Source organism: Manacus candei, unplaced genomic scaffold (genome assembly GCF_025592945.1).
Source record: "Manacus candei isolate 608988 ecotype Guabito, Panama unplaced genomic scaffold, ASM2559294v1 h1tg000018l, whole genome shotgun sequence".
Classification (NCBI taxonomy): domain Eukaryota; kingdom Metazoa; phylum Chordata; class Aves; order Passeriformes; family Pipridae; genus Manacus; species Manacus candei.
This window is the reverse complement of record NW_026138066.1, coordinates 10,191,169-10,217,820: the sequence shown is the minus strand read 5'-3', so window position 1 is coordinate 10,217,820 and position 26,652 is coordinate 10,191,169. Positions and strand designations below refer to the sequence as shown.

At 42.8% G+C, this 26,652-nt stretch overlaps 3 protein-coding genes across 3 annotated transcripts in view; 2 read left to right on the top strand and 1 right to left on the bottom strand.

The window, feature by feature from the left end:
• Positions 1-16,767, top strand: part of POLR3B (RNA polymerase III subunit B) — a 76,776-nt gene extending 60,009 nt beyond the window's left edge. The window contains exons 24-28 of the mRNA XM_051784361.1: positions 1,296-1,399; positions 2,309-2,475; positions 4,739-4,852; positions 10,416-10,589; positions 15,268-16,767. Coding sequence (XP_051640321.1) covers positions 1,296-1,399; positions 2,309-2,475; positions 4,739-4,852; positions 10,416-10,589; positions 15,268-15,397 — 689 coding nt within the window. The 3' untranslated portion in view covers positions 15,398-16,767. The remainder of the gene's footprint in view (positions 1-1,295; positions 1,400-2,308; positions 2,476-4,738; positions 4,853-10,415; positions 10,590-15,267) is intronic.
• A 6,682-nt stretch (positions 16,768-23,449) lies between these two features.
• Positions 23,450-24,399, bottom strand: LOC127469842 (nuclear receptor subfamily 4 group A member 3-like). Its single transcript, XM_051784656.1, has 2 exons — positions 23,977-24,399; positions 23,450-23,885 (listed from the first exon to the last, which is right to left on the bottom strand). Exons 1-2 carry the CDS (start codon positions 24,397-24,399, stop codon positions 23,496-23,498), a joined length of 813 nt encoding a protein of 270 aa, XP_051640616.1. The 3' UTR covers positions 23,450-23,495.
• Positions 24,400-25,890: 1,491 nt separating this feature from the next.
• Positions 25,891-26,652, top strand: part of RFX4 (regulatory factor X4) — an 89,984-nt gene continuing 89,222 nt past the window's right edge. Inside the window, exon 1 of the mRNA XM_051784372.1 lies at positions 25,891-26,219. Within this exon, the coding sequence (XP_051640332.1) occupies positions 26,177-26,219 (43 nt within the window). The 5' untranslated portion in view covers positions 25,891-26,176. The remainder of the gene's footprint in view (positions 26,220-26,652) is intronic.

The window sequence follows — 26,652 nt, the reverse complement described above, 5'->3', positions numbered from 1 at the left end:
GCACGCACACACACCCCTTTGCCCCAGACTTTCCAATCCTTTTTTTTTCTGCTCCCTTCCCCCACACTTACCATTCTCATTCCATTAACTACTGTCCCATACACCTATCCCTGTCTTGCTTGGACAGTGGAAGAGGAGCTCCCTCCTGAGCAGACGCCAATATCCCCCTGTGAACTGGCTGGTCGGGGGATGCCTTTTTAGGGATGTAACCAGTACCCTCAGTCTTCCAGGAGCCCCCTCCACTCCAGGACTGTTCCCAAAGTGTGCTCTGGCACAGTTGCAGTAGGCTGATCTCAAATAGCTTGCAGACTTTTTCAGCTCTAAGGGCTTCTGGAAGAAATTGTCCAGCTGAAACAGTAGCTTTGGTTCAAAGGAGTATGGGCTTAAGCAGCTGCATTTTAGCACCTGAATTTGAATGTCAAATCTCTTGATCATTTATAATTGCAATGCACTGATCTGTAGAATTCACTGTAGAAACAGTTGTAAGGGTTGTAAGGAAAATCTTAGGATGCATGATAGACCATTTTAAATGAGTTTGTGTGTTTCTGTTTACTCTTTCCTCAATAGTTCTAGAGTATGGAGGATTTTCTTTGTTTTACATCCAATACTGATAGAGACTAAAAAAAGCTTCCAAAACTTTTAAAGGAACAATTTGTGTTCACGGACTGACAAAATCAAAACAGTCTGTGGAGTGGATTGTACTTTGTAATTCTCACAAGCAGTCTTTACTCAGCAAATGAATGCTACCTGAAAAAATCTTTGTTAGTTTTTTTATGTGTTTTCCCCTGCTTATCTCTTCTCAGTCATTGTCAAAGTCCCAACTTGATATGTTTTTATTGACAGAATTTAACAAAGATACATCTGATAAACAAATTTCAAATCAATAATAATTTTGTATGTCCAAAGACATATTGTAAGAGGCCACCTTTCGTAATTTTTTTCCCAGGAAATTATAGCATCAGCTTTAAAAAACAGATCTCCCTTGAGGTGTTCCAGTCCAACTGGACAGAAGTTTCTGATTGCCTCTGAAAGCTGGACCTAAACTTTCTTTCCTAATTTACCAACTCGCAAATCACTGAGAGCTTTATGTAAGCATATGCTAATTTTGCGATTCCTGTGACAAGGGCTCTCTTCTAGTCTGCAGGTTGGGAGCACTGGTCATGGTAATGAATCTGGGTAAAAAGTGATCCATGAGAAAGAGAGGAGGAGGAAAACACTAAAGAAAATCTGGTGATGAGCGTCAGCCCTGCTGGTGGTTTGCTGTTTTGTGAATTGAAATGTTTTCTCTTCTGCAGGGGTGTGTGGACTGATTGTTCCTCAGGAAGACATGCCATTTTGTGATACAGGAATCTGTCCAGATATCATAATGAACCCTCATGGCTTCCCATCGCGTATGACGGTCAGTGGTTATGTTACAATTAAAGAGACAGTGTCGCCCAATAGGGAAAGAGAAGGAGGTTAGCCAGAAGAGACAAAAAAGCTTGAAGCATGATTTCACTGAGAGTATTCTCCAGTCATCATGCCACACGCTTGCTCTCCTATAAGTATCCAACCCTCTGTTTTCACGTTTTGAAACATCCGACTGTAAAAGGAGTAGGGATGCAGGCTGTTTGTGCATCATTCTCATTTGGTTCTGTATCAAGCTAAGAGGAGTGCAACTGAATACTTCACTTGCACCCTTTCTGTTTGAAAATTTCTTCCTCTCCCTCTTCCTTCCCTATTGCCTGTGCCCACTAAGTTGGCTGGGTCTGACTGTGAGGTGAAGGTTGAAGAGGAGTTTCGATTACAGTTCTAGACCTATATATCTATATATCTAGACTTATTACATTATACCTGCCTCACTGGAACTGATGCAAGTCTTGCACCTGTGCTGCAGGGTCACACTAAATACCTCACCACCTGGCCTTTATAGGGGACCTCACTGATTACTTGATACAGCCTCTGATCTTTATTCCTTTGTTGGCATCTTCCCTTCTGCTCCCCCTGCTGCACTGCAGCGTGTCAGTCTCTAAGGCCGTTTCCTACAGCAGACGGCCACGCTGGAGGATGCCCATTTTCCAGACAACTGAAAAAAGTGGAACTGCCTGACTCTGGATCTTAAGAGGTGTTCCCAGACCCTGCCATGAGTCCAGTTTTCCCCCTTCACACAAGTTCTTCCTTGTTCTTGCGTTTCTTCCACTCCTCTTGTTGCCTGTAGTAACCCAGGCTGCCATGTCGGTCACTTTGCATGACAAACTCATGCTGTGACCTGTCCAGCATTGTGCCCATACTAATGACCAGGCTGTTAACTCTGCTTTTCTTTGCACAGGTAGGAAAGTTAATTGAACTCCTAGCTGGAAAGGCTGGGGTCCTCGATGGCAGATTTCACTATGGAACAGCTTTTGGCGGCAGTAAAGTTAAGGATGTGTGTGAAGATCTTATTCGCCATGGTTATAACTACCTAGGGAAGGACTACGTAACATCTGGTATCACTGGGTAAGAATCTGCTCTATAGATTTAGATTTTTCAGGAGAGGTGGGAAATCCTGTTGGGACACATCTGAAAAATCTTCTTATGTCTCAGAGCAGGCACTTTCTCTTACTTGCAAACTGCTCTGTGAGATGGAGAAAAGAGGATGAAGAATGGCATGAGTTTATTTTTTCTTAGAAGTGTTTTGTGGTTCTGCGTTTTAAGAATTACTAGTGTATGTGTTGCATAATGGGAATGGCCCTTGTGGTACATATGAAAATTTCCCAGCTTTTACTGCCTGACAAAAAAGCTAAAATCAAGGTTTTCTTTCTGACAGATTGTAAGAAATTTCAGGTTTCTGTTGGCAGAAAGTCTTATATGCTTGGAATGAGATAAGTATTTTCATGTTGACTTTAATAATGCTGTAAATATGGATTTGGAGGCAAGCATCTGTTCCTTGGGAATATTTTGTGTGCACTCTTTTTTTTTCTTTCTTTTTTTTTCTTTTTCTTCTTTCAATTATACAATGTTTCAGTCTGGCATAATACTCTAGTCTGGAAACTTCCTGCTGTGTTGATCAGACTGGCTTCTGAGAACAGAGTTCAAAGAACGTAAGATAGTTTAGGAACAGGAAAAGGCCATATGGCTTCACATGCCTGCCCTTCCAAAATGTATCTTAATCCTACCTTCCTGCTATTTTTATTATCCTTTCAGTCCCCTTCTTCTCAAGGAAGGAGTTTAGGTCTCTTTTGCAAGTTTTTTTTATATACTTTTTATTTTAATTGCCTTTCCTACCAACTTATTCCATATGTTGCTTCTCTTTTTGTTTCAAAGATATGATTTTGTTTCCCTTATTCACTCCATATTCCATAAATTGTATATTGAATATTCTGCTGTTGAAACACTTTCTATTGATGTATCATGGTAACTTTTAAAAAAATCTGACTAATCATGTTTCCTAGGGAGAATAAAATCATTTAGCTCTAAAAATCCCCCATCCTAAAACTTCAACTTTGTAGTGCCCTATTTAGAGACTTTGCTTAAGGATACTGATATTTTTTTCCAAGGAAATTTCACAGGCTTAATCTGTTTGTTATGAAATTTGAAGGCAGATTTCATAACAATGCGAAAGTTTGCAAATTTCAGATGTCTAGTTAACTTTTATTATTTTCTTCAATAATCAGCTTTTGGAATAACACTGCGTAATGTCAGTAATGACTCTGGAAGGGAGGTGCAATACTGTTGTCTCCTGCTTGTTTTTACATTGTACAGACATTTATTTCTTTTTTTAATTGAACCAGTGGCCAAACTGAGTCTGTCTGTGTTAAATCATTCCTAGTTCTGAAGGTGGTAGTTGGGCTGAATGTGGTAGCTGGGAAATGACTGAGTGCTTTTCACTGTTGCTTTCTGATCTTTAGGTGCTTACACAGTTCTTACAGTTGGGGGTGTTTTTAACACAGAAATCTTTAGCCATTACTCCATCTCATAGAATGGAGTAACACCCTCTATTGCTTACAGATGTTCCCAAGGTGCTGCAAGTGCCTAAACACGATCCTCAAGAGCCCTTTACTCGGCTCATCTGAGCCCCCAGTGCCAGCCAGGGCAGCGGTTTTTGTCCTGTGGGTGCTGAGCAGGGCTGAAGGGGCAGCTGTGCTTATGCACAGCCACTCCAGGAGGGCTTTCACCCGTCTGGATCTTTGGTTGTGCAAGGGGTGGAGTGCAGGGAGAATTAGTGGATGAGCACTGTCAGGCTCATAGTGCACCAGTGCTAAGCTATTCTTGCAAATGCAAATTTCTTAAAGTATTCCCACGAAAAGGGTGTTTTGAGCATTTATGCTGCATATATTTGTTTACATATATGCTTACCTTTGTGAAGGAGTGTAAATAGAAATACCCTAAGTCACTCTTCAGGGTCTGATACATTTACAGCCCATGTTAGTTACTGATGACACTGTTGAAACAGTCTTGTACAGGGAGAGGAGGGACTTACCATGGTACAGCTGAGACAGGCACCTGCAGCTGTACAGCATGTCTGCCCAGCACAGGACCAGAGTTCAGGAGCTTGTTCCTCTCTGGAGAGGATACAGCAGCATATGGTTTTGGAAGTGTTCAGAAGGGTTCCCTAGGAGTGGGGTTCAGACTAATTGCCCAAAAAGCCCAAACACATTTTTGTAGGACTCATGATTTCCAAATTGTTTTGAATTTCTCCTATGCACGACACTCTTGTCTCTCTTAAGTTGATGTGTGATAACTGTGAATATTGGTTTTCTTTTGATTTTTATTCTTTCAGGGAACCTTTGGAAGCATATATCTATTTTGGCCCTGTGTATTACCAGAAACTAAAGCACATGGTGTTGGATAAAATGCATGCAAGAGCTCGAGGACCCAGAGCAGTGCTCACCAGGTATTGTTACAGGCTAAGCAAAAAATTCTTGTGTACATTCAGAAGTGTGCCCAGCTGACTGAAGCATATAAAAAAGTTTGTTTACCTTCTCATACTTGACACAAAATGCTATGACCTGTTATTACACTGTTGCAGACTAAAAACTTTCATAGTAGTCTGTGTTTGTTCTGAATGTCCAGAATGTGTCGTCCAAAACTAAGTCTGCTTCTCAAACTTGTTAGCAGTTGTTAAAAATACCACCTGCTGAATCACAGTACACACTGTGGCCCCTTCCTGTCAGATTGCCTGTATCACAGGTATCTTAGAAGGTTTGTTTTTTCTTTAATTTTGTACTTTTACAAAATCAGTTATGAGTAGAAGGAAGAAATTTTTTTTCTAATATTTCAGCACCCTTTGGTAAACAGCAGGTTAGTATTGATGCAGCCCCTGTCTTCACCTGTCAAGACAAAGTAAATGGATTGGCCCTAGTGTAGTGCAAGCAAGCATTAGAATAATGTGCAGCCCTGGTGTACTGCACTTTGCCTTGCAGACTCTTCCATTCAATTCTAAAACTGAATTTAGACTCGTATGTGCCAGTTCGCCGTTATCCCTGCTGGAGAATAGCACTTTCACACAAGTAAATGGCAAAAGTTACAGAGATTCCAATAGTGAACCTCCATTTTTATTTGCCCAGTTAGAGACATGTCCTCAGTTCCTTTGCACTAAGCCTGAACTTGGTTTTCTCTCCAGCAAAATGATTACTTACCATGTTGGTGTCTTCTGGTGTCAAATTTTGAAGTCAAGCAGGTATACTCTGAGTAATAGGTAATATAAGCTCCTGAAGGTGGAGTGGAACCTTTGGGGAATTTGAAGCCTCCTGCTTTTACTGGTACTACTTACTTTTTCTTCTGAAAACCAAGTTCTGTGGCTGCTTGCACTCATGTTCTAAATTGTTGATACTCCTTACTCACAAAAAAGAATTTAGTGGCACAGGCTTTGGGGATGCTTCTAGAGGGTCATTTAGTTCACCTCTCTTCATCACAGTAGGATTACTTGCCAGAACTTGCCAGAAAATTTATTTCCAGCTAATCTTGAATATTCTAGCAAAGACTATTCCAAATGTCCTTTGCCATTCTTTCTATACTATTATGTACACCGTTATACCTCACCTGCTTGCATGGTGGTACTCTTTGACCAGTCAAAATTTGTACTGATTCTGACAGTAGAAATCTTTGTACTGTTTTTAAGATGTAAGCACAGCCGTGTCTGTCCTGCCTTTACTCTTCCCTATAACAATCATCATTCGTATTCTTTAATTCTTAATTTATTTTTATGCCTCTTATCATATGCATGGATCCACTTCTCTTGCTCTGTCTGTCTGCACAATAAGTTAGCAAGTCTGTCCTCTTAATGGGTGCGGCTTCCACCTGTTGATGTGCTATTAGAGAATGGAGGTGCAGGCCTCTGCTGTATTTGATACAGAGGTGTCTTTCTCTTTTGCTTTTCATTGCATATTTCCTATACCTTTTTGCTTTCCAACCTCACACTGTCTGTAGGACAAACTGAAGTTGTCTCGCATTTTCCGTGGAAGTAAATATCAGGGAAAGAAATCGTGACAAGTGTTCATAATTCTTGTCTGAACTTTTCTATCAATCACACTGAGAAAAGCAAGTGTAGCACAACCATTATTTCCTACCACAACTGCTTACTTATATGAACATAAATGATATTCCCAAATAATAGGCTATCTGCCCCATTTTCTCTTCTTCAGCGTGTTAGGCATCTTATTGGTGCTTCACATGAAAATTAAAACTGTCTGTCTTAGCTAACAGTGCACAGGGTTTACTGGACCTCCTGGCTTACCCAAATCCCTTGATCTGCTTTTGTACTGTTTCCCCAACTTGTCAGCTGTTTAGAGGTACTGAATTTAAATGAAACCTAAATTCCAAGTCAGCATAATGTTTATATATAAAGATGAAAGTGGTGTTATTTCCCCCACCCCTTACTTTCTCCAAATTCTTTGTTCCAGTCAGTAGCATCATACTGTGTAACTCCAGCTCTTTATCTGACTTTCAGGAAAGCTAATGGATGCTCAATTTATGCTGCCTCTTGACTAGTCTTTTAGGAATTTTCTTTTTTCTCCTCAACTAATTAAACATTTGTTATTGCTACTGCCTCTGCGGAGAAAGTCTGCTTTGCCAGCTTTCATACTCACTATTGTTTTATCATCCATTGCACTTCCTGGAGAGTAGATTGCATCTAACATTCTTTTTTGATTTCAGAAGTAATCCTGTAACAGCTTCCAATGTGGAATTTGGCTGTCACTGTCTTGAAAAGGATTTTATTATATATCAAATGTACCTTAACTGACAGAGCAAAGCTATATTTCCATCTGGAATAAGGCAGAAGACTTGAGCTTCTTGAATATCACTGATTCTAGCTATTGTCCTGATTAAAACAAGACTTTGTAGAATTGCAAAGCAACACTTTTTGTCAACACAGTCAAAACCCACAAGGATGTTACCCCTGAATTGGTACTTGTTAAATGAACTGCAATACTTAATTTCAATGCCATGAGTAGTTTATAATTAATTTATAACATAGTTCTATATATGGTGTTGCCCACATACCCAGTCCTGATAAATCTTTTTAATAGATAAGCTGCTTTTAGTTTTTCTTACAAGAGAGCAATATAAGCTTTCTACATGTATGGTTGTTCTGATGGGCATTGTCAGAGCCAGTTCCTGTCATACTGCAGGGAAGCAATGTGATGACACTGGTCAGGGCTCCTCTCTGTGCTCTGGGGCTGGGAGAGGACAGTACTCCCTCCTGCTTCAGGCAGTGTTTTTCAGGTAATACTCCTCTTCTTGGACATCAGTGTTTCAGCCAACTACTCCATTTCGAATTAGCCACTGGTTTTCCCTAACAGGCACAAGGGAGATCTGCTGAGACCTACAAGGCCTACTTTTATTCATGGGAGTAGACTTATTTCTCCCCACTGGCCCATGAAATAAGGAATAAGACCATTAAGCTGAACCCACTGTTCTTGCAGAAAATCCAGAATTAGTGCAAATGAATTCTAAATGTGCTTAAAAATACTGAAGTTAATTGTTTTATGCTTTTTTCTAAAGGCAGCAGTTAAGCAGAATGAAGATCAGTTGGCCTTATTTTTTATTTAAAGAGTCACTGTGTTTTATTTAGCATTTAAGGATTTTAAGAACTTACCCTTTTTTCTTAATATTAAAAATACCTCTTTTTAATTATATTCCCAATTTTGTTTTCAAGAGTCTGCTTTGTTTTCTGATGTTATATTTAGAATAAAGAAAGAAGTTAGTTGCCCAGGGCAACAGCTGCAGTGTACGTTTGTATAGAGGGAAAGAGGAAGCTCAAATGCTTTATAAATACTGTTTAAACATAATCAACAACTTTTGGTTGTGAGGAATTTTCAAACTCATGTGAGCTGGAACAAGAATCTAATAGACTTAGGAAGAAGAAGATAGACTTCTTTCAAAGGCCCAGTCTCAATATTGAAATTTTTGATACTTTAGAAAAAATATTTTTTAGGTAGGAAGGCTTTTTGTTTTCTTTTCTTTTAATGAGGTCATACTGACAGTGGGAGTGAAACATAAAAAAGCTTAAGGTTCAAGTTGGTTTTTTGGGGGGGACCTTTTTGTATTTTTTTAATGGGATTTTATCAGCCTTAGAAATCTTCATCCTGTATCTGTTGGAAAACCCACGGCATATCAACCCATGGAGCTGAGGCACCATAGTTTTTCAAGAGGTTTTATCCTCCCACAGTTGGATTGAGGCTTTATTTGGGCTCACGTTTATAAAGCTATTTTGCCATTTTGTCCTGTGGAACAGCACCTGGTGAAACTTCTAAAAGTAGGCTTATGCATTAAATAATATTATAAAAATCAGTTTGTAAAAGAAGTCGGGCACTTCTAGCACTGTAGCAAATGCCTGTATCATTGGAGATCCAAACTGCTTTTAAAATCTGCCTCTTGGGACTTCAGAAGAGAAACTGCATTCACCACAGGGTTAGTCCTTTAAAACACATCTGAACAGTGATGGTGCCATCCTCTGGGGAGGGGGCCCTGCAGAGTTTAATCAGGATGTAAACAACTTCTATCCATTCTCCCAACAGTGGGAAAAACAGAAGGTTATATGAATGAAAAGGATGATTTGAATTACAAGCAGATTAGTTTTAAAGTTCCAGTGTGGTCAAAGTAAGAGAAACTACTTCTCCCTAAAAACAAATACAACTTATATCTTTAGAAGATATTTTTGTCTGGTAATTAGATGTATTTTTTACTTGTTACAAAAAATTATTAGATATTGAAAACTTTTATAAATCCATTTCTCTGAGTTGCAATCCTTTTTTTTAGTGTCTTCAAAAATTCAGTTGTTTGAAATAATATTAACAAAATATACTCCAAAAGTTACAGACCAGATCTGTCATTGAATATTCTGGGTGAAGTGCAGTGCTACAGGCATCAGAAACAGCCCGGAAACAGGAGCTTTCATTGAGCAGTTAAACCTCAGTAACATTTTTTTAATCTTCTTCTCCTTGCTGTCATGTTTCAGGAAATATATGAAGATTGAAATATTAAGTAAATATATAATAAATGTGTTTAATATAATAGTACTTCAGGAATTTAGGATTGGTTTTGCCTCATAGTCTGCTCTGATATTTACAACTTAAGTGTCACAGCATTGTGCTAGTACATGAGAGTAGAACTGATACTGTACAAAATTGCAGTATGACAAACAAGGTGTTAAAAGTTTTGACTGTGTCCAACAAAAAGTGCTTAAGCAGTCTTAATGTTAAATAATATATTGTACCTTACCTTTTTACCTCAACATCTTTAGTGTGTACTTACATTGCTTTGTTAAAACTTTCCTCTAGCACTATAAGGACAGGGAATCTTCCCAAACAATAAATAAGAGTTTGACTTGTGTTGAGGAACTAGAAAACCAGGAACCTATACAATACAAAAATCAGTCTATTAGCCATCAGACATGAAAAAAAAAAAAACAAACTAGATAAATGTTACTTAAAAAATAAAAAGAGTAGGATATCATAATGAGTTAACAATATGTGTACTACTTGTTTGCTGATTTATTTTGGTATTCTCTCCCAGATCAGAAACATTTTTATTTTAAGAATTTAGGTTTAGCTGTAGTTCAGCTGAAACATTAGGTTGATGATTGATTTATTAGCTGGTGAATATTGATTCATTATTCAGCTACGAACTGTAATGAATATCTCATCAAAAAAGAATGCCAGATCCATGTCCTGATTGTCTTGGCTACTGTTCTCTCTCTTGTTCTCACTGACTCAGCTGCATTCTGTGAGGTGAAGAGTTGAGGCCTGATGCTGCAGTTGCTGTTCACAGAACTAAACTACATCATATTGGTAGTGCGGGAGCAACACATTTGTGAGATCAGCAACTCTGGTTTGTAGACCTCAGTTGTCCATTGATCTTGTGCTCTTCCTGCAGTTTGAAGACAGTCATTCCTAGAGTGATAGAATGTATGTTCTGGAATACTTACTATGTTTTTTCAAATATTTATTTCAAAGGCAACCCACTGAAGGTCGATCCCGTGATGGTGGTTTACGTCTTGGGGAGATGGAACGGGATTGTTTGATAGGTTATGGAGCCAGCATGCTTCTATTGGAGAGACTGATGATTTCAAGTGATGCCTTTGAAGTGGATGTTTGTGGACAGTGTGGCTTGCTGGGGTACTCTGGCTGGTAAGTTGTCAAGTGCTACACAGTAAATATGCCTCTGTGCAACAGAACTTTCTCCTTGGTCATAGTGCTTCTCCGTTTTCAAGTGCTCACATACACCAATTAACAGTCCTATGCATCTTAATCCCAGGAGTGTCAATGTTCTAAATTGGTATTTGGAAGATTGTTGACAGGGGATGGTTCTTTGTTGTGGTCTGATTGAAGTTAGTACTAGTTTGAGTGTGTAATCAATGGCCCAGGGATCTCTTCTGTTGTGGGAGCACAGGTATTCCCATCCACAGCCGTGGATCCAGCTGTGCTTGTGGGAAATATTCCTTTCAGTCTGTCTGCTGACTTCCATCCCATCCTTGCAAGGGATTATCAAATGCCCAATTATATCATCTGTTTTTCGTAAAGGGGAAAATCACTGTGTCAATGTACTTGACATTTCTGCCATCAGAAATGAGGTGACTAGCTAGGCTGGTTGCACACCTTCTTGGTACAATCACTTGTCAAACCTCACGAGGCTGAAGAGAGACGGTGGGCACACAAGAATAGGAGAAGAAAGCAACATCCCCTTCTTTCTTGTTCTCTAGCTGTGGAGTTCATCATACCATGCATGTGCTCTGTCCCTCCCAAATGCCTTTTGCTTTGTAGTCTTGTAAAACAAGGAGTTCCTCTTCGAAGCATCAGACAAGTGCACCAATCCCATGTTGGAACTTGAGAGACAAGCATCTGTTTGAAAATTCAGATGGCTTTGCCCACCAGCATTGTCCCTAAGCAGCTTCTCTCTAGACTAGCTAATGGTTTTGCTGTCTTAATCTGAGACCTAAACCAGTACTGAGTTTGTCTCCAGCAATCAAACTTTTTTCATGTAAGGGAAGCATAAAACTGGATGTCAAAGCTGTGTGGAGCTCATGATTTGTAGCACTGTGTGCTTTGCTTTAGCCATCTTTTCTCTTCAGGAGTTTTGAGATGCTAGATTTAAAGTTGCCCTGTAGCATGCTGAAAATACACCACTATTATGAGAAGATAGGCAGACTTCTGGTTATGTTCTTTAGAGGTGAGGGAAACATTTTGCTTTAGGTTGGTTTTGTTTTAGACAGGCAGAAAAACAGACTTAGGAGACTGATGGGAATTTGAGATACAACGTTCTTGCAAGCTTTGTGAAAACAGGTGACCTGGAATCCCATGACTAAGGGAGGAAAAAATAAATGGTGCGAGTTCAATTTACAAGTTACTCTAATATTTAGGACAGGGAAAGATGGAGAGTTTGAAAGAGCAGGAGAAAGATTGATTTCTAAACACCTCAAAAGAACATTGTTGGAAACTTGCCACATCTTGGATATCAATATCAATCTATTGGGAGAGGCAGGAAATTGGACTTTATTCACTTTAGTGCTTCAAGAGTGATTTTTCCATGATATAATGAAGTAGGAGAGTAAGGTGTGTTCTCAGTTTGTAGGTGTGTAAAAGTGACAGCTACTGTTTCTGCCCTTGATCAGACCGTTCTTCTAAGCGTGTGGCTTCTGGCCAGAAATCAAGCACCATATTTGTCTGCTAACAGCAGCAGTTCTGCTCCTTGTGGAGCAGAAGTTCAGACAGAGGTGGGAAAACACGTGTAATCCAGAGGCGAGATGGGGCCTACTCTGTGCATCCTGTTGTGGTTGGTGATTTTTGGTTGGGCGTGGCCCTGCTGGCTTTTGTGCAGTAACTCTTTTTGAGAGTCCTGTTTTGCTTGAGTGTGTGTTCACTGCATCTAAGAACTGAGGCCTTTTTCTGATCCAGGTCTCTTAAAACTACTACAATGCAAATAATAGTTGAAGGAAATTGTGTGAAAGGAGGGACATGCCATAAGTCAAACAACCAACCACTTCTAACAGTGTAAAGTGCTGCCTTAAAAAGAAACTTGCGTGCAGATACAGCTCAATTTTTTTTTTAATAAGACCTTGACTTTCAGAGCAGTCCTTGAAGATTTTCAGAGCCCACAGGAAGTGAGGGTGCCTTGAAGAAAATTAGGAATTTGAACTTAAGGAGTAATATTACATTTTATTTTTAAGGTGTTGTCAATACATTTTATTTTTTTTGAAGTTTGTAGCAAAGCTTAGTAACTCCTTCAATAACTGTGAAAGAAACTACTGTCTCAGACAGAGCCAGACATTCTTGCAATCTGATTCTGTGAAAAGCTGTCTGATGTGTGAGACTAATCAATAAGAGAAAGTTTCTGCTAAATTATATGCTGTGTCTACCCGTAGCTGAAGCAAGTGGCCCTATAATGAGCATCACAGTAGAGACCAAGTCATTAAGAGAAACTTCCAAACAGGCCTTTTCAGTGACTCTGGCATTAATAAGACATTGCTGCAAGAAACCTTTAGAAACATTGTTTGGTGGCTAGCATTGAGTGCATATCTTAAGGAAGATGAGCCTTTCCTCTCAGACAAGGACTAGCCACTGGTTATGTTTTTCTGCAAGACAGTAACAGCAGATCAGTGTTGGGGCCTGAACTGGTATTTTTGCAGAGGAAGGAGGCTGTTGTGGCAGTGACAGAATTTGTCCCTGTAGAAAATGCAGTTGAAACTTACTATGATGTACTGGTTTCATGCAAATTTTCCAACTTTGCTGTTGTACAGATGCTCGGGGGCAGAACTCCACTGAATGCAATGAGCAGAATTTGGTCCTTTTTTGATGATACTTTGAGGAGTTACTCTGACTGTGAGCATTTTAACAAATACATGAAGAAAAATTTTGTTCCTGGTTCAGATTCAGCCTTGATACAGTTGCCTTTTCCTAACCAGTTTAGTATCAATTCTAGTACCAAATGGTCTTTCAAGTACTTGTTTCTGTGATCTCTGTTTGACAGAGTTTTGTGCTTACTGCACCTTAAACTTTCTGGGTGGTTCCCATCAAAGTACAACGCAGGCCCAGAATGGTGTAGTGAGTAGTCTGTGCTCCTCAGTCTCTAGGAGCTCTAATCAGATGCCAAACATCTCACAGCAGAAGAGTTGTATCTCGTCAGGCTCCCAGAGCTTGCAAAGCTGTTCCTATTGAGAACAACTGCTTGCTTGTTGTCATTGGAGAACAGCTCCTGTTTAGATCACTTCCTCCCACCATAAAAATATACCTATCCCTATAAATATGGACTGGAAGAACAGTCCAGCAATAAACCTGCAGTTGAGGTCTATTCTGTTTTAAAGGCCTGCTAACATTTCCCTTACCTAACAGTGTCTACAGGAGAGAGCATGTTCCAGGGAAACACCTAATTCAGTCTATTACCTTCTTACTGCCTATAGTCAGATTTAGACAAAGCTAAAGCAATTACTGGGAATAAATAAAGCTTAATTCCTCATCACAAACTGCAGAAATGTAATTTAGACTTCTGTACCATTGGTTAAAAGTTTTCTTGGTTTAAAAAAGAAGAAAAAAAAACATGTGAAAGTCAAGGTAACTACAGTTTTCTTGGAAAATAACCATCTCTTTGACATGCTCTTAAAGTCTGTTTGTACAAGAACTAGCAGACTTTGAAAAAGTAACTGGAAGACTAATGCCAACCCTCATAACCAAGAACTTTACCATTGGACCTGACCCCACTGACTTCCACATGCTCTAGGTCAGGTTGTTCACTGGTAACAGAAACAAGACTAAGCACTGACTTTGTTGTAGATGCTGACTCTCAGCCTCATTCTGTACCTCAGAAGCTTGTAGAAGTTTTGCTAATTCTTCCTTAATTGGATCTTCAGACTATTATGACTTTATACCAGGAATATGAATTTGAAACACAGGAACAAAAGAAGAGCTTTTTTAGACCATTAGGAAGTACTTAGTCACTCTCCCTTCCCAAAGAACTGGGTTTTGCAACTCTCCAAAACCAAAAGATGGAATACACAGAAGAATGAGGAACTAGGGAGGTTGGAAAATTATATTTATAAGGAATATATTTAATTTTCTTTGTGTATACACAGAGTAAGAAATTAAATGGTTTAAACAGTTTCTACCACCACTGAACTTGAGTCCCAATACTGGAAAGATGGCTGAGTGACTAGCCTATATATTCCTTATGTAGTCAAGTTTATATGACAAAACATCCCTTTCCTCCAGAATTTTAAGATCATTATTTGAGCAAAGAGCACAAAGAATGTGTGTTAAAGCAGTTATACTGGTTTTCTAACTTGACTAAAGCTTTGGCTGTTCACACAGATGTAAGATGAGAGGTGCCTCTTTTCTGGAAAGTGAAATTATTTGAGATATTATAGGGTGAAATTGCTTATAAAGAACCTTCTTTCTTCCTGCATCTTCTTTTTGTGACCTATATATGACAGAAACCAGACCATTAACCATTTTTTCAGAAACACTTAGCTTTGTTCACCTCCTTTCTGTTGTTAAGCAGTGCTGAATTTGTGTTGACAGTTATGTGAGTGGTGAAGAAGTAGAAGTCAGTCCTGCTCAGCTCCTGAGCATTGTGATTGTCCTCCAAGAAAAGTGCAAGTTTAACACTAAGATCCCCTTGGCTTCAGTCAGATTATTTAAGGGCTTAAAGTTATGACTTACTTAAGTGCTAAAATGTGTCTCAAGCACTTTGCGCTTCCTAGGACTGAGGCCACTGTTTAAATGCAGGTGGACAAAGAAACCAGTGGCTAATGGCAATTGTTTCCTGCAGAAATTCATTCATGGACCAACTCTGACTTTCTTTTTATTTGTTTCCTAGGTGCCACTACTGCAAATCGTCGTGTCATGTGTCTTCCCTGCGCATACCTTATGCCTGTAAACTTTTATTCCAAGAACTGCAGTCAATGAACATCATACCTAGGCTAAAACTAGCTAAGTATAATGAATGAACAAGATGAAAAAGATAGAGAAACGTACCTTAAGAATTGAAATCCAGCATATACAACTGGGAGGTTTTTTGGTGAACAGGAATAACTCTAAAACCTGAGTGGGTAGAAGGGAGGTGCAAGACAGTAAGAAATCTTTCTTACATATCCTCCCCATTTTTAAATTGACATGAAAGAGTCTGTCAGCAAAATACACTAGGAGCAGTTCCAAAAGCCTTGATTAGTCGTGAACAGGACATGTGGGAATTGTGGAATAAGACCATGATCCAGCACAGCATTTGGATTACTTCAGACAATCCCATGCTTGCTTTTGAAAAGTTCTTTGCTGGACTAGGGCTCAAGCTGAGCTAAATACACATCTTATTCATAGAGGTTAAAAATGTTTTCCAGACCAGTGTAATATGAAAGATTAATAAACGTTTTAAATAATACTGGCTGAATATGTTGATAGTTGTGTGAGGATGGTAAAGCCTTGTAATGTCTAAACCACTTTCCTCTTCCTATATTGTTTTGTTAAAGCGTTGAAATTTTCTTAAGTAGTGTCAAGCTTAGAGAAATTAAACTGCTTTCTCAAGAACTTGATATCAGACATTTTGAGTGAAATTTCAATGTGCGGGTGCATTTCTGTGCAAGCAATGGTGTGATTGTGCAGGTAATCTGCTTTCAGCTGAATGTACTCAGTTTGCATGAAGTTCAAGGGAGGAGGTGACTGCACACATAGCAAGTGCATAATACAGCTTACAGATACCCATTCAGTTTCTACTGAGTGTAGTAGATTTGATAATACACTGGCTCAAAGCCCTGAAAAGATGGGCTGCAAACACTAGCAATGATGTATGCTGTCATAGGACTGTAGAACTTTTTAAATATATGGGCATAACTACTTCTTAAGAATAAAACTAAGCATACGAAGAACAAGAAATCCTTCACTGACAGTGAAGCAGGTTTGAATGACCTGAAAGGATTTAGAAAGGGAACAGCTGAATTTTTTCATGAGATCTAAGGCCTAGAACTAAAGCAGTGGATGAACTAAGAGTAACTTAGTACCCTAAACTCACTTGAGCCCTTACTCAGCAAAGCATGCTGTTAACTCTTTAAGCAAAGGAGTAGTCCCACTGAAGTCCACATGAGGTCTGTGCATGTTCACGTGCTTCGGTGCAAAGCAGCACCCTGGATCAGTGAGGATACAGAACACTGCCTGTCATCTGAAAGTCCTGAGTTGCTCTTTTTCTCCTCATATGGCTGAATTGTGCGTGCTGATCCTGCTGATCCTGTTGATCCTGACACTGTTCATGCAGTCATGTTGCTGCTGTTCTCTTAGCTGCTTAAGGAGCACAGATGAGCATCAGCCTGAGTAGGCTTGCTTTTTAAGCTTCCACCAAAATGCTTGAAATAGTAGTTTTGTGTTTCGGCTTAAAAATCAAGTCTGAAGAAATAGATTCTACTTTTCTTCTCTTTTTTCCTTTTTTTTTTCCTTTTTATTTGCAATTGGACTAATGACGACACAGATGTCAACACAGCACATTTGGATTGGAAAAGCTCTTGAAGCACTTCTACCAGAATCTGAATAGCTCAGGGTTATTTACAAAGAGTTGTAAAAGAGTGACTGCTTCGAACTGGAGGAAGAGGTTAACCAAAAGCCCCAACCAAACGAACAACCTGTGCTTTGGTGCCTGAGATGGCCCAGCTGCCGCTCGGGAGCACCAGCAGAGGGAGTGAGCCTCTAAGGCTACGTGCTGGCCTGCACCAGGAAACCTCACTGAGGATTCTTGCTTGCTGGTCCTCTCTTAAGTGGTCTCCCACGTTGGGTGGCTGGAGCTACAGGACATGAAAGACTGTGCGATGTGAACAATTACACCTGTAAAAATTTAAGCAGATACAGCAGAGATAGAGGAGGAGCAAAGGAGTGTGCTCATGAGTAACCCCTTTGAGAGAACAGATCTGTGTGTGGACTTGAGGGGGAACCTTGCAGCTGGTTTACCTCAAGCCGGTGAAAGCATGGGAATGAATGGTTTTGTGAGGCTGAAGGAAATCTCTGTAATAGCTGAAGTTTAGGAAGAAAGGGACAACTTTAAGAATGATGGATCCAGTAGAACGTAGAAATGAGACATGTCTGGCAATAAATGGGGATCACCCACTATCAAATAATCTTATAATAACTACATCAGTTCAATTTACACATCACTGCTGCCTAACCTAAGCCTGTACATACACAGGAGGCTTATTTGAGTGCAAATTTGAGTTGAAACTCTGATTTTTAAGTTTCATCTTTCTCTAAGACGTTGCCTAAGTTCCCTCATAATAGACACCTGCAAATAATCTCTTGGCAGTGGAATAAGCATTACAAAACCAGCAGCAGAAACAGAACAAACCACTATGGATTCCTAGAATATGGTTGGTCAAAGTGGCAACTGAAGGAAGGAATCTTACTGCAGTCAGGAAAAATCACATTGCATGGACTGATGAGGTAAAATACATTCTCAGAACCCCAGAGCTGTCACACTACTTTCCTCTGGTGAGCCTCATCTTTGCAGCCCTTTGAATTATCTTCCCAGACAATCTCCCCTCCCCCCCTTTTTATGCCGTGAATGCCTTCACAAAGAGGTCTTATGTCAGCTCGGGGCTGTACGGCCGTAGCTACACTTGCCCAAATCAACCCTGCCATGACTCTGTCTAACTGCTGAATTACATACAATATTCTGAACAACACTTGACAAAATCTGAAGGCTCTAGCATAAGGAGCTGTGGCCAGAAAACTACCATGAAGTTTTAATTCCATTGCAACTTCTTTATTCCCTGTATGTAGTGTCCAGGACAGGCTTTCTAGAAATGCTATTCGGCATGAAGGTCACGAGCGTTGGTCCCAGCTGAAATGCTGAATACAGTCCACTTTCTGATATGAGCTAGAGGTGTGTGCTGCGATAGAAAAGATACCTAACTCCATATGGTATGTTTAATTGCCATTTACTTTGCAGATAAAGGATTAGAAGCTGTGTACCCTGTTGAATACTGTGCAGGTCCAGCCCTACTGTTTGGCTGTGAGAAACAGAATGAAGCTGAGGCTGGGCTGCAGGATGCAATGGGGCAGAGCAAAGTACAGGGCTTTAGGCCTGTTCTGGAACTGTGAGCAAGGTAGGTCATTTGTTTAGGGTTCAGGAAAACAGCTTCACTTCAAATCATTTACATAACCCTTACTAGTTTTTTACTTTTTTTTTTCTTTAAGGTAAATGTATCTAAACATAGAAACTAGAAAGACAAACTATAAAGAAAAATGAAACCAGACTGGGCAATTTTGGCTTTCAAAGAGGATATAATATGAAATTTGGGCATACTGAGATGTAATAATTTTAAGGTGTGGAAAGTAAAGAGCTCCCACTAAGCATAATTGGGTTTGTTTGCAATGTCCATATCTTCATTACAAAGAAGCTTCAGTGTGCAGCAAAGAGAGCTTTTAATTCTTTGGACTTCTGACTTGTTGCTTAAACAGAGAGGAAAACCAAAGAAAAATACAGACCCATGATGATGAGAAATCACTGTCTTTTCTCATGTTTTCTAATGGTAAATAGAAAAATATCTGGTTTATAGCAAAATGGGAGTACATCATAATTAAAAGCCTATGAAGACTGGAGCGTATTTCACTGGTTAGTGATAACAATGTAATGAATAGTGCTGTGTGTCTGAAAATGGATTTGGAAGCCCTGCTCAGACCACACCTGTAAAGCCTGATGGCAAGAATAGCTGGCATCACACAGCTGTAAAACCAAACTACAGGGGCTGAAAATGTATCTGTACTTTCTCTGCCTTGAGGCTCCTGAGGACAAGGATGGCCCTAATGTGATGGAGCACAAGCCTTGAAACAACCTACCTGGCTTGCAGCCCTGCCACGTGACCCACAGGACCCTCCTCAGCCGTGTCCCAGCACAGGCACCTCTGGAGCTGTGGCACTGAGCTGGCTGAACGCTGCTGAGAGCCCCCTCCAGCCAGGCCTCTCCTCCCATTGGAGCTGAGGATTGTTTTACAGCCCGTTGCCATTTCAGCAGGGCCACGGGGCACTTGATGAATTCCCGCCTTTGAAGAGGACGTGACTTGCCCAGGGCCACAGAAAGACTGTGCCAGAACTGGGATCAGGGCTCCACGGTCCCCAGGTGCCAGACACGTGCTTGCCTTAAAACTGAGCACTTCATCAAACCGTAAAATCCAGCCAGATGGTGACTCTTTGCTATTATCTGGATCAGTGCTGGGAGGCTTAACGTGTGCAAGGCACGGTGAGGATGCGGATTCCAGTTTCTGTGTCTAAGGCTCAGAAGCCCAGAAAACGGATCCATTATTTAGACCTAAATCGTGCTAGAAACTTGAACATATTTGAACACAAGTTCTGACTTCAGTCCATTCTCCTCATGAAGTGTTTCCATCTCAACATGGACCCACCAGTTTCAGTGGGTGAGCTCTTTCTCTGGAAAGTTCTTTCAGTGGAGTTCTTTCTTTGGGAAGGGGTAGAGAAGTGCAGGAATAAGGACAACTGCTTTGTTGGTCTTACTCTGTCCTGGATATGTGGCCCCAGTCAGACTCTGTGCTTTCAGGTAGCAATTCAGTTTTGCGTCTCAGCAGTTATTGAAGAACTCACCATGTGAGTCTAGGAGGCAAAATACACCCTCCTTGCCTTCCATACATATGAAAATACATCCCAGAACACGAGAACTCTCAGTTAAACGCTCCAAACCAAGGTCAGAGCCAATACAGAGAATTTTTAAAGATCCAGTTTTTAAAAAGCAGTTTATATGGCTTTATTCCTGTCTCAAAATCAACAGCAAAGATTTTGTGGTCCACCCAGCAAATGGACTTAGGTCTTTGTTCCGTCTTACAAAAAATCCTTCCAAGCTCACAAGCTGCCCATTACTCTTTGCATATCGCTGCTAGGGGAAAAAAAGGAAAAAAAACCCAACAGCTATATATTTCTCCTAATTGCAGTTACCCCTTTACTTGTTTATGTCCTGGGGCAGGTACCTCTAAGGTGGTTCCAGTGACCATGTGTTTTTTCCAATAACTTGGTTGTGCATGTCCTTGTCCCCTCCTCCCAGTCAGTATATAAGCAGAACATTAGTTCCAAATCAAAAGCAATTCCCTGCTGGTAACTGCAGCAGAGCCTTTGTCTTTTGCTAGCATGAGTTTTGGGGAGCTCCTGTGACCTATGCATATGCTTTACCATCCCAGACGGTGCATGGTAGTTATTGTCTACTTGACAATAAAACATTATGAACAGAAAAATAACTCAAAAACTAAGAAAGGAATCGGTGTGCTAAATAGCAAAGTTCTAATTTCTTGCTAAAATTGTGTTCTAATAATGGAAACAGTTTTCCCTTGAACTCCTAGTGAATTGCAGACAAACTGCATTCAGGCCTCCCCCTGCCAGTCAGAGGCAGGCACTGAAGGTAATTCTCCGTGCTCCAGGCGGATCAAAAGAAGCTTATTATCAGTCTATCATCTAAAAGGATATGACAGCTTCACATCCAGTTGTTCGGCAGCTGAGATGCAGTCTGGAATGGATCTTTTCTGTATCTGTTGTCTGTAACAGCTTTTAGAGCTGGCTCTTCTTCCAACACACAGTACAAATCCTCTGGTAACTGGTACCAGCCACACACAACAAAAGCCTGCTAAATCTGGTGCAAGCTCGGAAATCGATGACTGCTTGCCCTTTTCTTATACTGAAGTCAGCAAGTGTCTCCCAGACTGAGCATTCTGGGCAGCAGCCCTTGGGACAGGGGTTCTCAACTCCCCTGGATACTGATACTACCCAGAAGAGTGAATTCCCTTCCTCCATGCAGACTGACCAGTGACCAGTGTGAACAAGATATTTCCACTGATTCATTTTGGCAACACTGGCACTGCACTGCTTCATAAACCTGAGAAAACTCAGGCTGAGCAAAGTTCCTTTCACAAGCATTAATAAGAGGAGATCATTTAAGGTTGACCTTGGCTCATCTTCAACAAAACTTGGCTTCAGACATGTCTACAGTTACAGCAAGCCAGCCACAATTCAGGTTACTTTTCTTTCAAGCTAAAAGGAAGGTGCCCCCTGCCCAGTGCATGTGCAATCCATCATTTGCATGCCTCTGCTCTTCTGCTGCTTTTCTCCCACATACCTGCATCTGTGCCTGCCTTAGCCACTTTCGTGTGGTGCTTGTGTCAGTTAAAGCCTTTTGAAGGAATCGGTGCACGTGTTTACATAGGCAGCCTTTTGATGTTCCTCTTCCAGTTCCTGCATCTGTCAGCATCATGTTCCCCAAGCACATACACAGAGTTGATTCCAGAAGTCATCTGTCAGCTTACTCCGTATCCTGTCCTTCACCTATACGAATAGCTTCCTCAGGGGTGTTAATATATGTAAAATAAAGTTAACATTTCCTGTTCTGGTAATAAAGATGAGTAAGTGGGAAAGAGAAGCCAACACAGAAACAAGATCCTTCTCTGTTTCTTCCACGGGATTTGCCCAGTAGATGAAGATAGCAGAAACAGAGGAATAGGGCTGGGAAGGAGGATGGACAGAAGAATGGGTTCATACTGAGAGGAGGCTGCTGGCTCAGGCAAGAAAATATGGAAGCATTCACAGACCACAACCGCTGCTAAAATAATGAAGTGTCACTGTGTGTTTGGCTGTTGCCAGCAATCTTACAGCCTGTGCAGAGATACATTGGATCCAGAGGGATCCCCTGAGTCACTGAAGTCAGATCCCTGGTATTGCAGAGAACCATTTTACATGACTCCTTTCACAAGCAATTTACATCCGTTCCTAAAATTAATGCAGGCTCTTGTCCCTGATAGTCTATGGAAAAACTTCTGTAGAACTTCAGCCTAAAGTTGCCTTTAAATAGAATTAGCTAAATTAATAGATAACAGTTTATACTTTTTTGTTCCTGTGCCAGTAGTTTTCTTCTGTTGAAAATGTTTTTCTTGGGTTTTTCCCACAAAATATTTGTTACAGTTTCATACAGGTATTCAGAGTCTAGTACCAGCATAAGAGGCTTTTTATGGCAAAAAAAGTTTGTGTGGTTACAGCCTACTGGCACAGTCAGCTGCAGAGTGGGAGACAAGAAACGTGCTTTTCTGAAAGATCTCAAATTATCTGGTCGATAAATTGATATGAACTGTCATACTTCCACTCTGCTCTGCTTTGCTAAACCATCAAAAGAAACTCACTATCAGTTGGTCACCTAAAAGAGTATGTCAGCTTTGCCTCCAGTTGTTCAGTAACCTGTAATGTATCTTCTGTTCCCTTGATGACCCTGCTCTTCCCTCCATGCACCAGGACAAGTTTGTATTCTTCTCAGAGTCCCTCTCCACTAAAAATACATCATCTGATGCAGTGTAGGGTTAATGTCTGTATATTTTATGGCTTGTAGATGATCTATGTAGGCAAGAACTTGGAGTGAAAATTCCCAGTTGTGTACTTTTTCCATCCTTGCTGAGACCTGCCCATTGTATCAAATCGAATCCTGCAGCATATATGTTAAAAAAAAAAAAAAAAATTAAAAAAAAAAAAAAAAAAAAAAAAAAAAAAAACAAACTGGTGACTTGCAGTGCTTCCATCTGAAAACCACCAGCCTGCAGCACAGGAGATGCTCCATGCTTTCAGAAGAATCAAGCATGTGATTCTTTTTAAACAGGTAAGCAAAGCCCAAACAAGAAACAATAATGGAGATGTGGAAGTGCACCGAGGCGATCTGAGACACCGAGGGGGAATTAGGTAAGCAGGAAGGCAACATCATCGACATATTCCACAAGAATGTGGGGACAGGAACTAACCTGGAAAGGCAGGGGGTAAACACATTGCAACAGTACCTCTGGTCTAACAGAAGTGCTACTGCCCACACATCATCCCCTATAGCAAACATGGCAAAGAACAACCCAAGCCTCTAGATATCCAGGCTGCACTAAATCCCACCCTTCTCATCACCCCCAGAAAGAACATAACCCTGTGTTCACAAATCCTGTATTTTTATTTTGCTCATTCCTGGAACATCAACAACACGGGAGCAGCTCTCTGAAAGTTTACAGTGAAGGCCGAATTTCCACATGCAGGTGTTCCATGCTCCCAGTAGCCAGGTCACTGCCTGCCGCTGCCCTCCTGCAGCGGGAGCGGGCACCTCCGCGTGCCCAGGAGCGATGGCGAGTGCCCTCGGGCTCCTGCCGGCCCAGGGCTGGGAGCCTCAGCCCCCGGGGCTGCCGAGGGCTGTGACCACCCCTTGGAAGCTGTGCAGGCACCAGGTAACTCCCCGCGTACCGGCAGCGCCGGCAGCATCTCCTGGTTTTTAAAGCTAACGCTAGTTTCAAAACTCCTCCGAGACGAGCCCTGCTCAAAGACAAAAATGTCCCTCACGTTTTCGTGGGGCTTCTGCCTCCCCACATGGCCCGGGGCTCTCCCAGAAAGGGCAGGCCCCTCACCCACAGACTTCCCTCGGGCTCCCCTCAGGGCTTGCACCATCCACGGTAAAGCCTTGGGAGAAAGAGAAAAGGGGAAAAACCATAAAAAGGTGGGGAAATGTCCCTGTTTTGACGGTGGCAATTCAAAATATCCTCACCCACACCGTAAGGCCCACAGGGCGTTTAGCGGTGGGGCTGAGCGTGTCCCCCCGCTGTGCGAGTGGGATACCGGTCCCGATGCCGGCGGGTGTGGGGGAGGCGAGCGGGTCAGGGCCCCGCGGGGGCGGCAGCAGGTGGCCGAGAAGCCCCGAGGAGGCCGGGGTGGGGGCGATGGGACCCGGCGGAGAAGGCCGGAGCAGCAGCAGGAGCCGCGGGCCGCACCGTCGAGGGGAGGCGGCGGCACAGGGCCCGTCGTGCCCGTCCCGTCTGGGCCCGGTGCGGTGCCATCTGGGACAGGGCCAGCCCGGCGGCACACGGGTGGTGGAGGGAAGGGAGGTATGGAAATCCACCGTCGAGAAAGCACAGAACCCTTTCTTTGGGTTGGAGTTGGGTTTTGGCAGAGAAGGGGACAGAGGGAGGAGAAACATCAGCCTCCCCACGCCTTGCTCCCGCCTCGCCCGACAAATGTCCGCGGCGGGCAAAGCCAGCCGGCCACCCCTCCGCCACCGCGAGAGCTTCTCCGCTGGCCCTGTACTCGGTTTTTGCACTGTGTCTCTCCGGTATTATTTTTACCGGCTTCCTCTCCGTGCACACTGGGCTCCCCGCGCCAAAACTCGACCAGGGGGTGCGCACCGGCCGCCCCCCGCTGCCCGCCCGCCTGCCTCGCCGGGGCCGAGGTGCCCCGCGTCTCCCTCGCCGCCGGCCCGCCTGGGGATGAGAAGGCACTGCGGAGCGCCAGGCTTCCCCTTTAACAACCTCGCCGCTTGTTTTGCTGTGTGGGGTTGGTGGTTTTGTTGTTTTTCTTTTTTTTTTTCCCCCGAAGGGGAGAGGGAAGGGGGGTAGTCTGGGTGTAGGGAGGGGAGAGGGGGAGAAGAGTGGAAAACGTTGGCTCTGTCCATGGTCAAAGTAATTCAGCTATAATCCCCCTTTCTCTTCCTCTCCTGGAGCTCTATTCATATTCTAATCACAGCTTTTCCTTCCCTAAACCAGCCACTTTTATCAGAGCCCTAGCTTTGCACTTTTACTTCCACTTCCAGCACATACAACCGCATGCAGAATAAGCAACTTTTTCCAGTCTCTGTCCTGCCTGCCTCTCCCCCCGCAATCCTCTAACCCGAAATGGGATCTTCGCATCCTCGGACTAAAGCTGGGAGGCAACACCAGTTTGAAAACGCACCCGTTCGGTTCTTCATTTCTCTTGGCTGTCGGGATCACCCACCCCCTGCTTTCCGCCGGGTCTCACGGAAAGCTCTCCGGGCCAGCCGCTCTCCGCTGCCAGACAAGCCGGTGGCAGGCGACCCCCACCCCGTCTTGCCCTCGCTCCCCGAGGCCCGGGGAACGCATGGGAGTCCCTGCCGCAGGACTGCAGTGCCAGCATCACTTGCCGAGACACTGGCTACTTCCCTCTCCCCTCACACCCCCCTTTCCTACCCACACACATCGCCCTTTATAAATTTTTATTATTCTACAATAAACTAAGCTTACAAGATACTTGGGAAGCTGTGCAGCTTCCAATGCCATGTGCCCGCTAAGGATCCCAACTCAGAGCCCATCGGGAGGAGGAGAATGAGGAGGAGGAGGGGAGCTCGGCCGCGCTGCACGCACACTCGGCAGCCCCAAAGAACACAACCCCAAACCTACTGCCCGTTTGAAGATCTAAGCCAATTTTGATCTCGGGCTGTAATGAGCCAAGGACCTTGGGTGGGGGCTGGGGGAGGGAAGGGAGGAGTGGAAAGACCGCTGGAACTTTAAATAAGAAAAACGTTTCTAATGCTCTAATAGAAGAGGGAAGTCGAAGTGTTGGGATTGCGTAGATCTAAGGCCCCCCTTTTTGGAGGAAAGCTTTTCTTATTCAAAACAGCATCACAATGGGCTTCACATTGAGCCTTGCCACATCCCCATCTGAGTAGCAGCCATTCATCAGGCTGGCTGGCCTATCAATGACATTTCTCCCATCAGGGCTTCTATAAAATGATGCTTTTTCCCATGAAACATCCGCAAACATTTTGACGGGTCTGGCTTTGCCCTGCTGGATTACGGAGTGTCCCTCTCTCCCGCTCTACACCCCCCTCCCCAACTATCTGCCTCTGCCCTCCCTCCCCACCCCCTCGCCGCCACCCTGCTCCCTCTCCCCCGCGCATCTCTGAGATAGGGGCTCTCCACACCCCGGGACCTTGGGGCTCCCGTCCCGTCCATGGGAAGAGCATGCATTGCGGGTTGCTGGAGGAACCCGATATGGACTCCACAGGTAAGTCCCCCCCCGCAGGCAGCGGGCTCCTCTCGCCCCTCAGGGAGGACTTTTTAACTTGACCGTGGCGGCGGGGGCAGCGCGGGCGGCAGCGGGGGGAGCTGCCCGTCGCACCGACCTCGCAGGCAAATGAGCCCGGGTGTGTGCGGGGGAGTGAGGTGCGGGGGCCGCGGAGGGGGAGCTCTCGCTCCTGGGCTGGAGGAGCCCTGCGGTTCCACTTGCAGTTACGATGGAGCACGGGGTGGTTTTTCCTTTTTTTTTTTTTTTTTCTTCATACACTGCCGGCCGGCAAACTAATTGCCCATCCTCTTCTAGTTTTAGACGCTCGCTTAGGTTTGAGTAGAGCCTTCCAGAGGGGAGAGAAAACGAGGTTTATTAAGGAAGATGGTTGGTGGGCTAGGGCGAGCCCAGCACCGAGGTCGTCTTGTCCCGC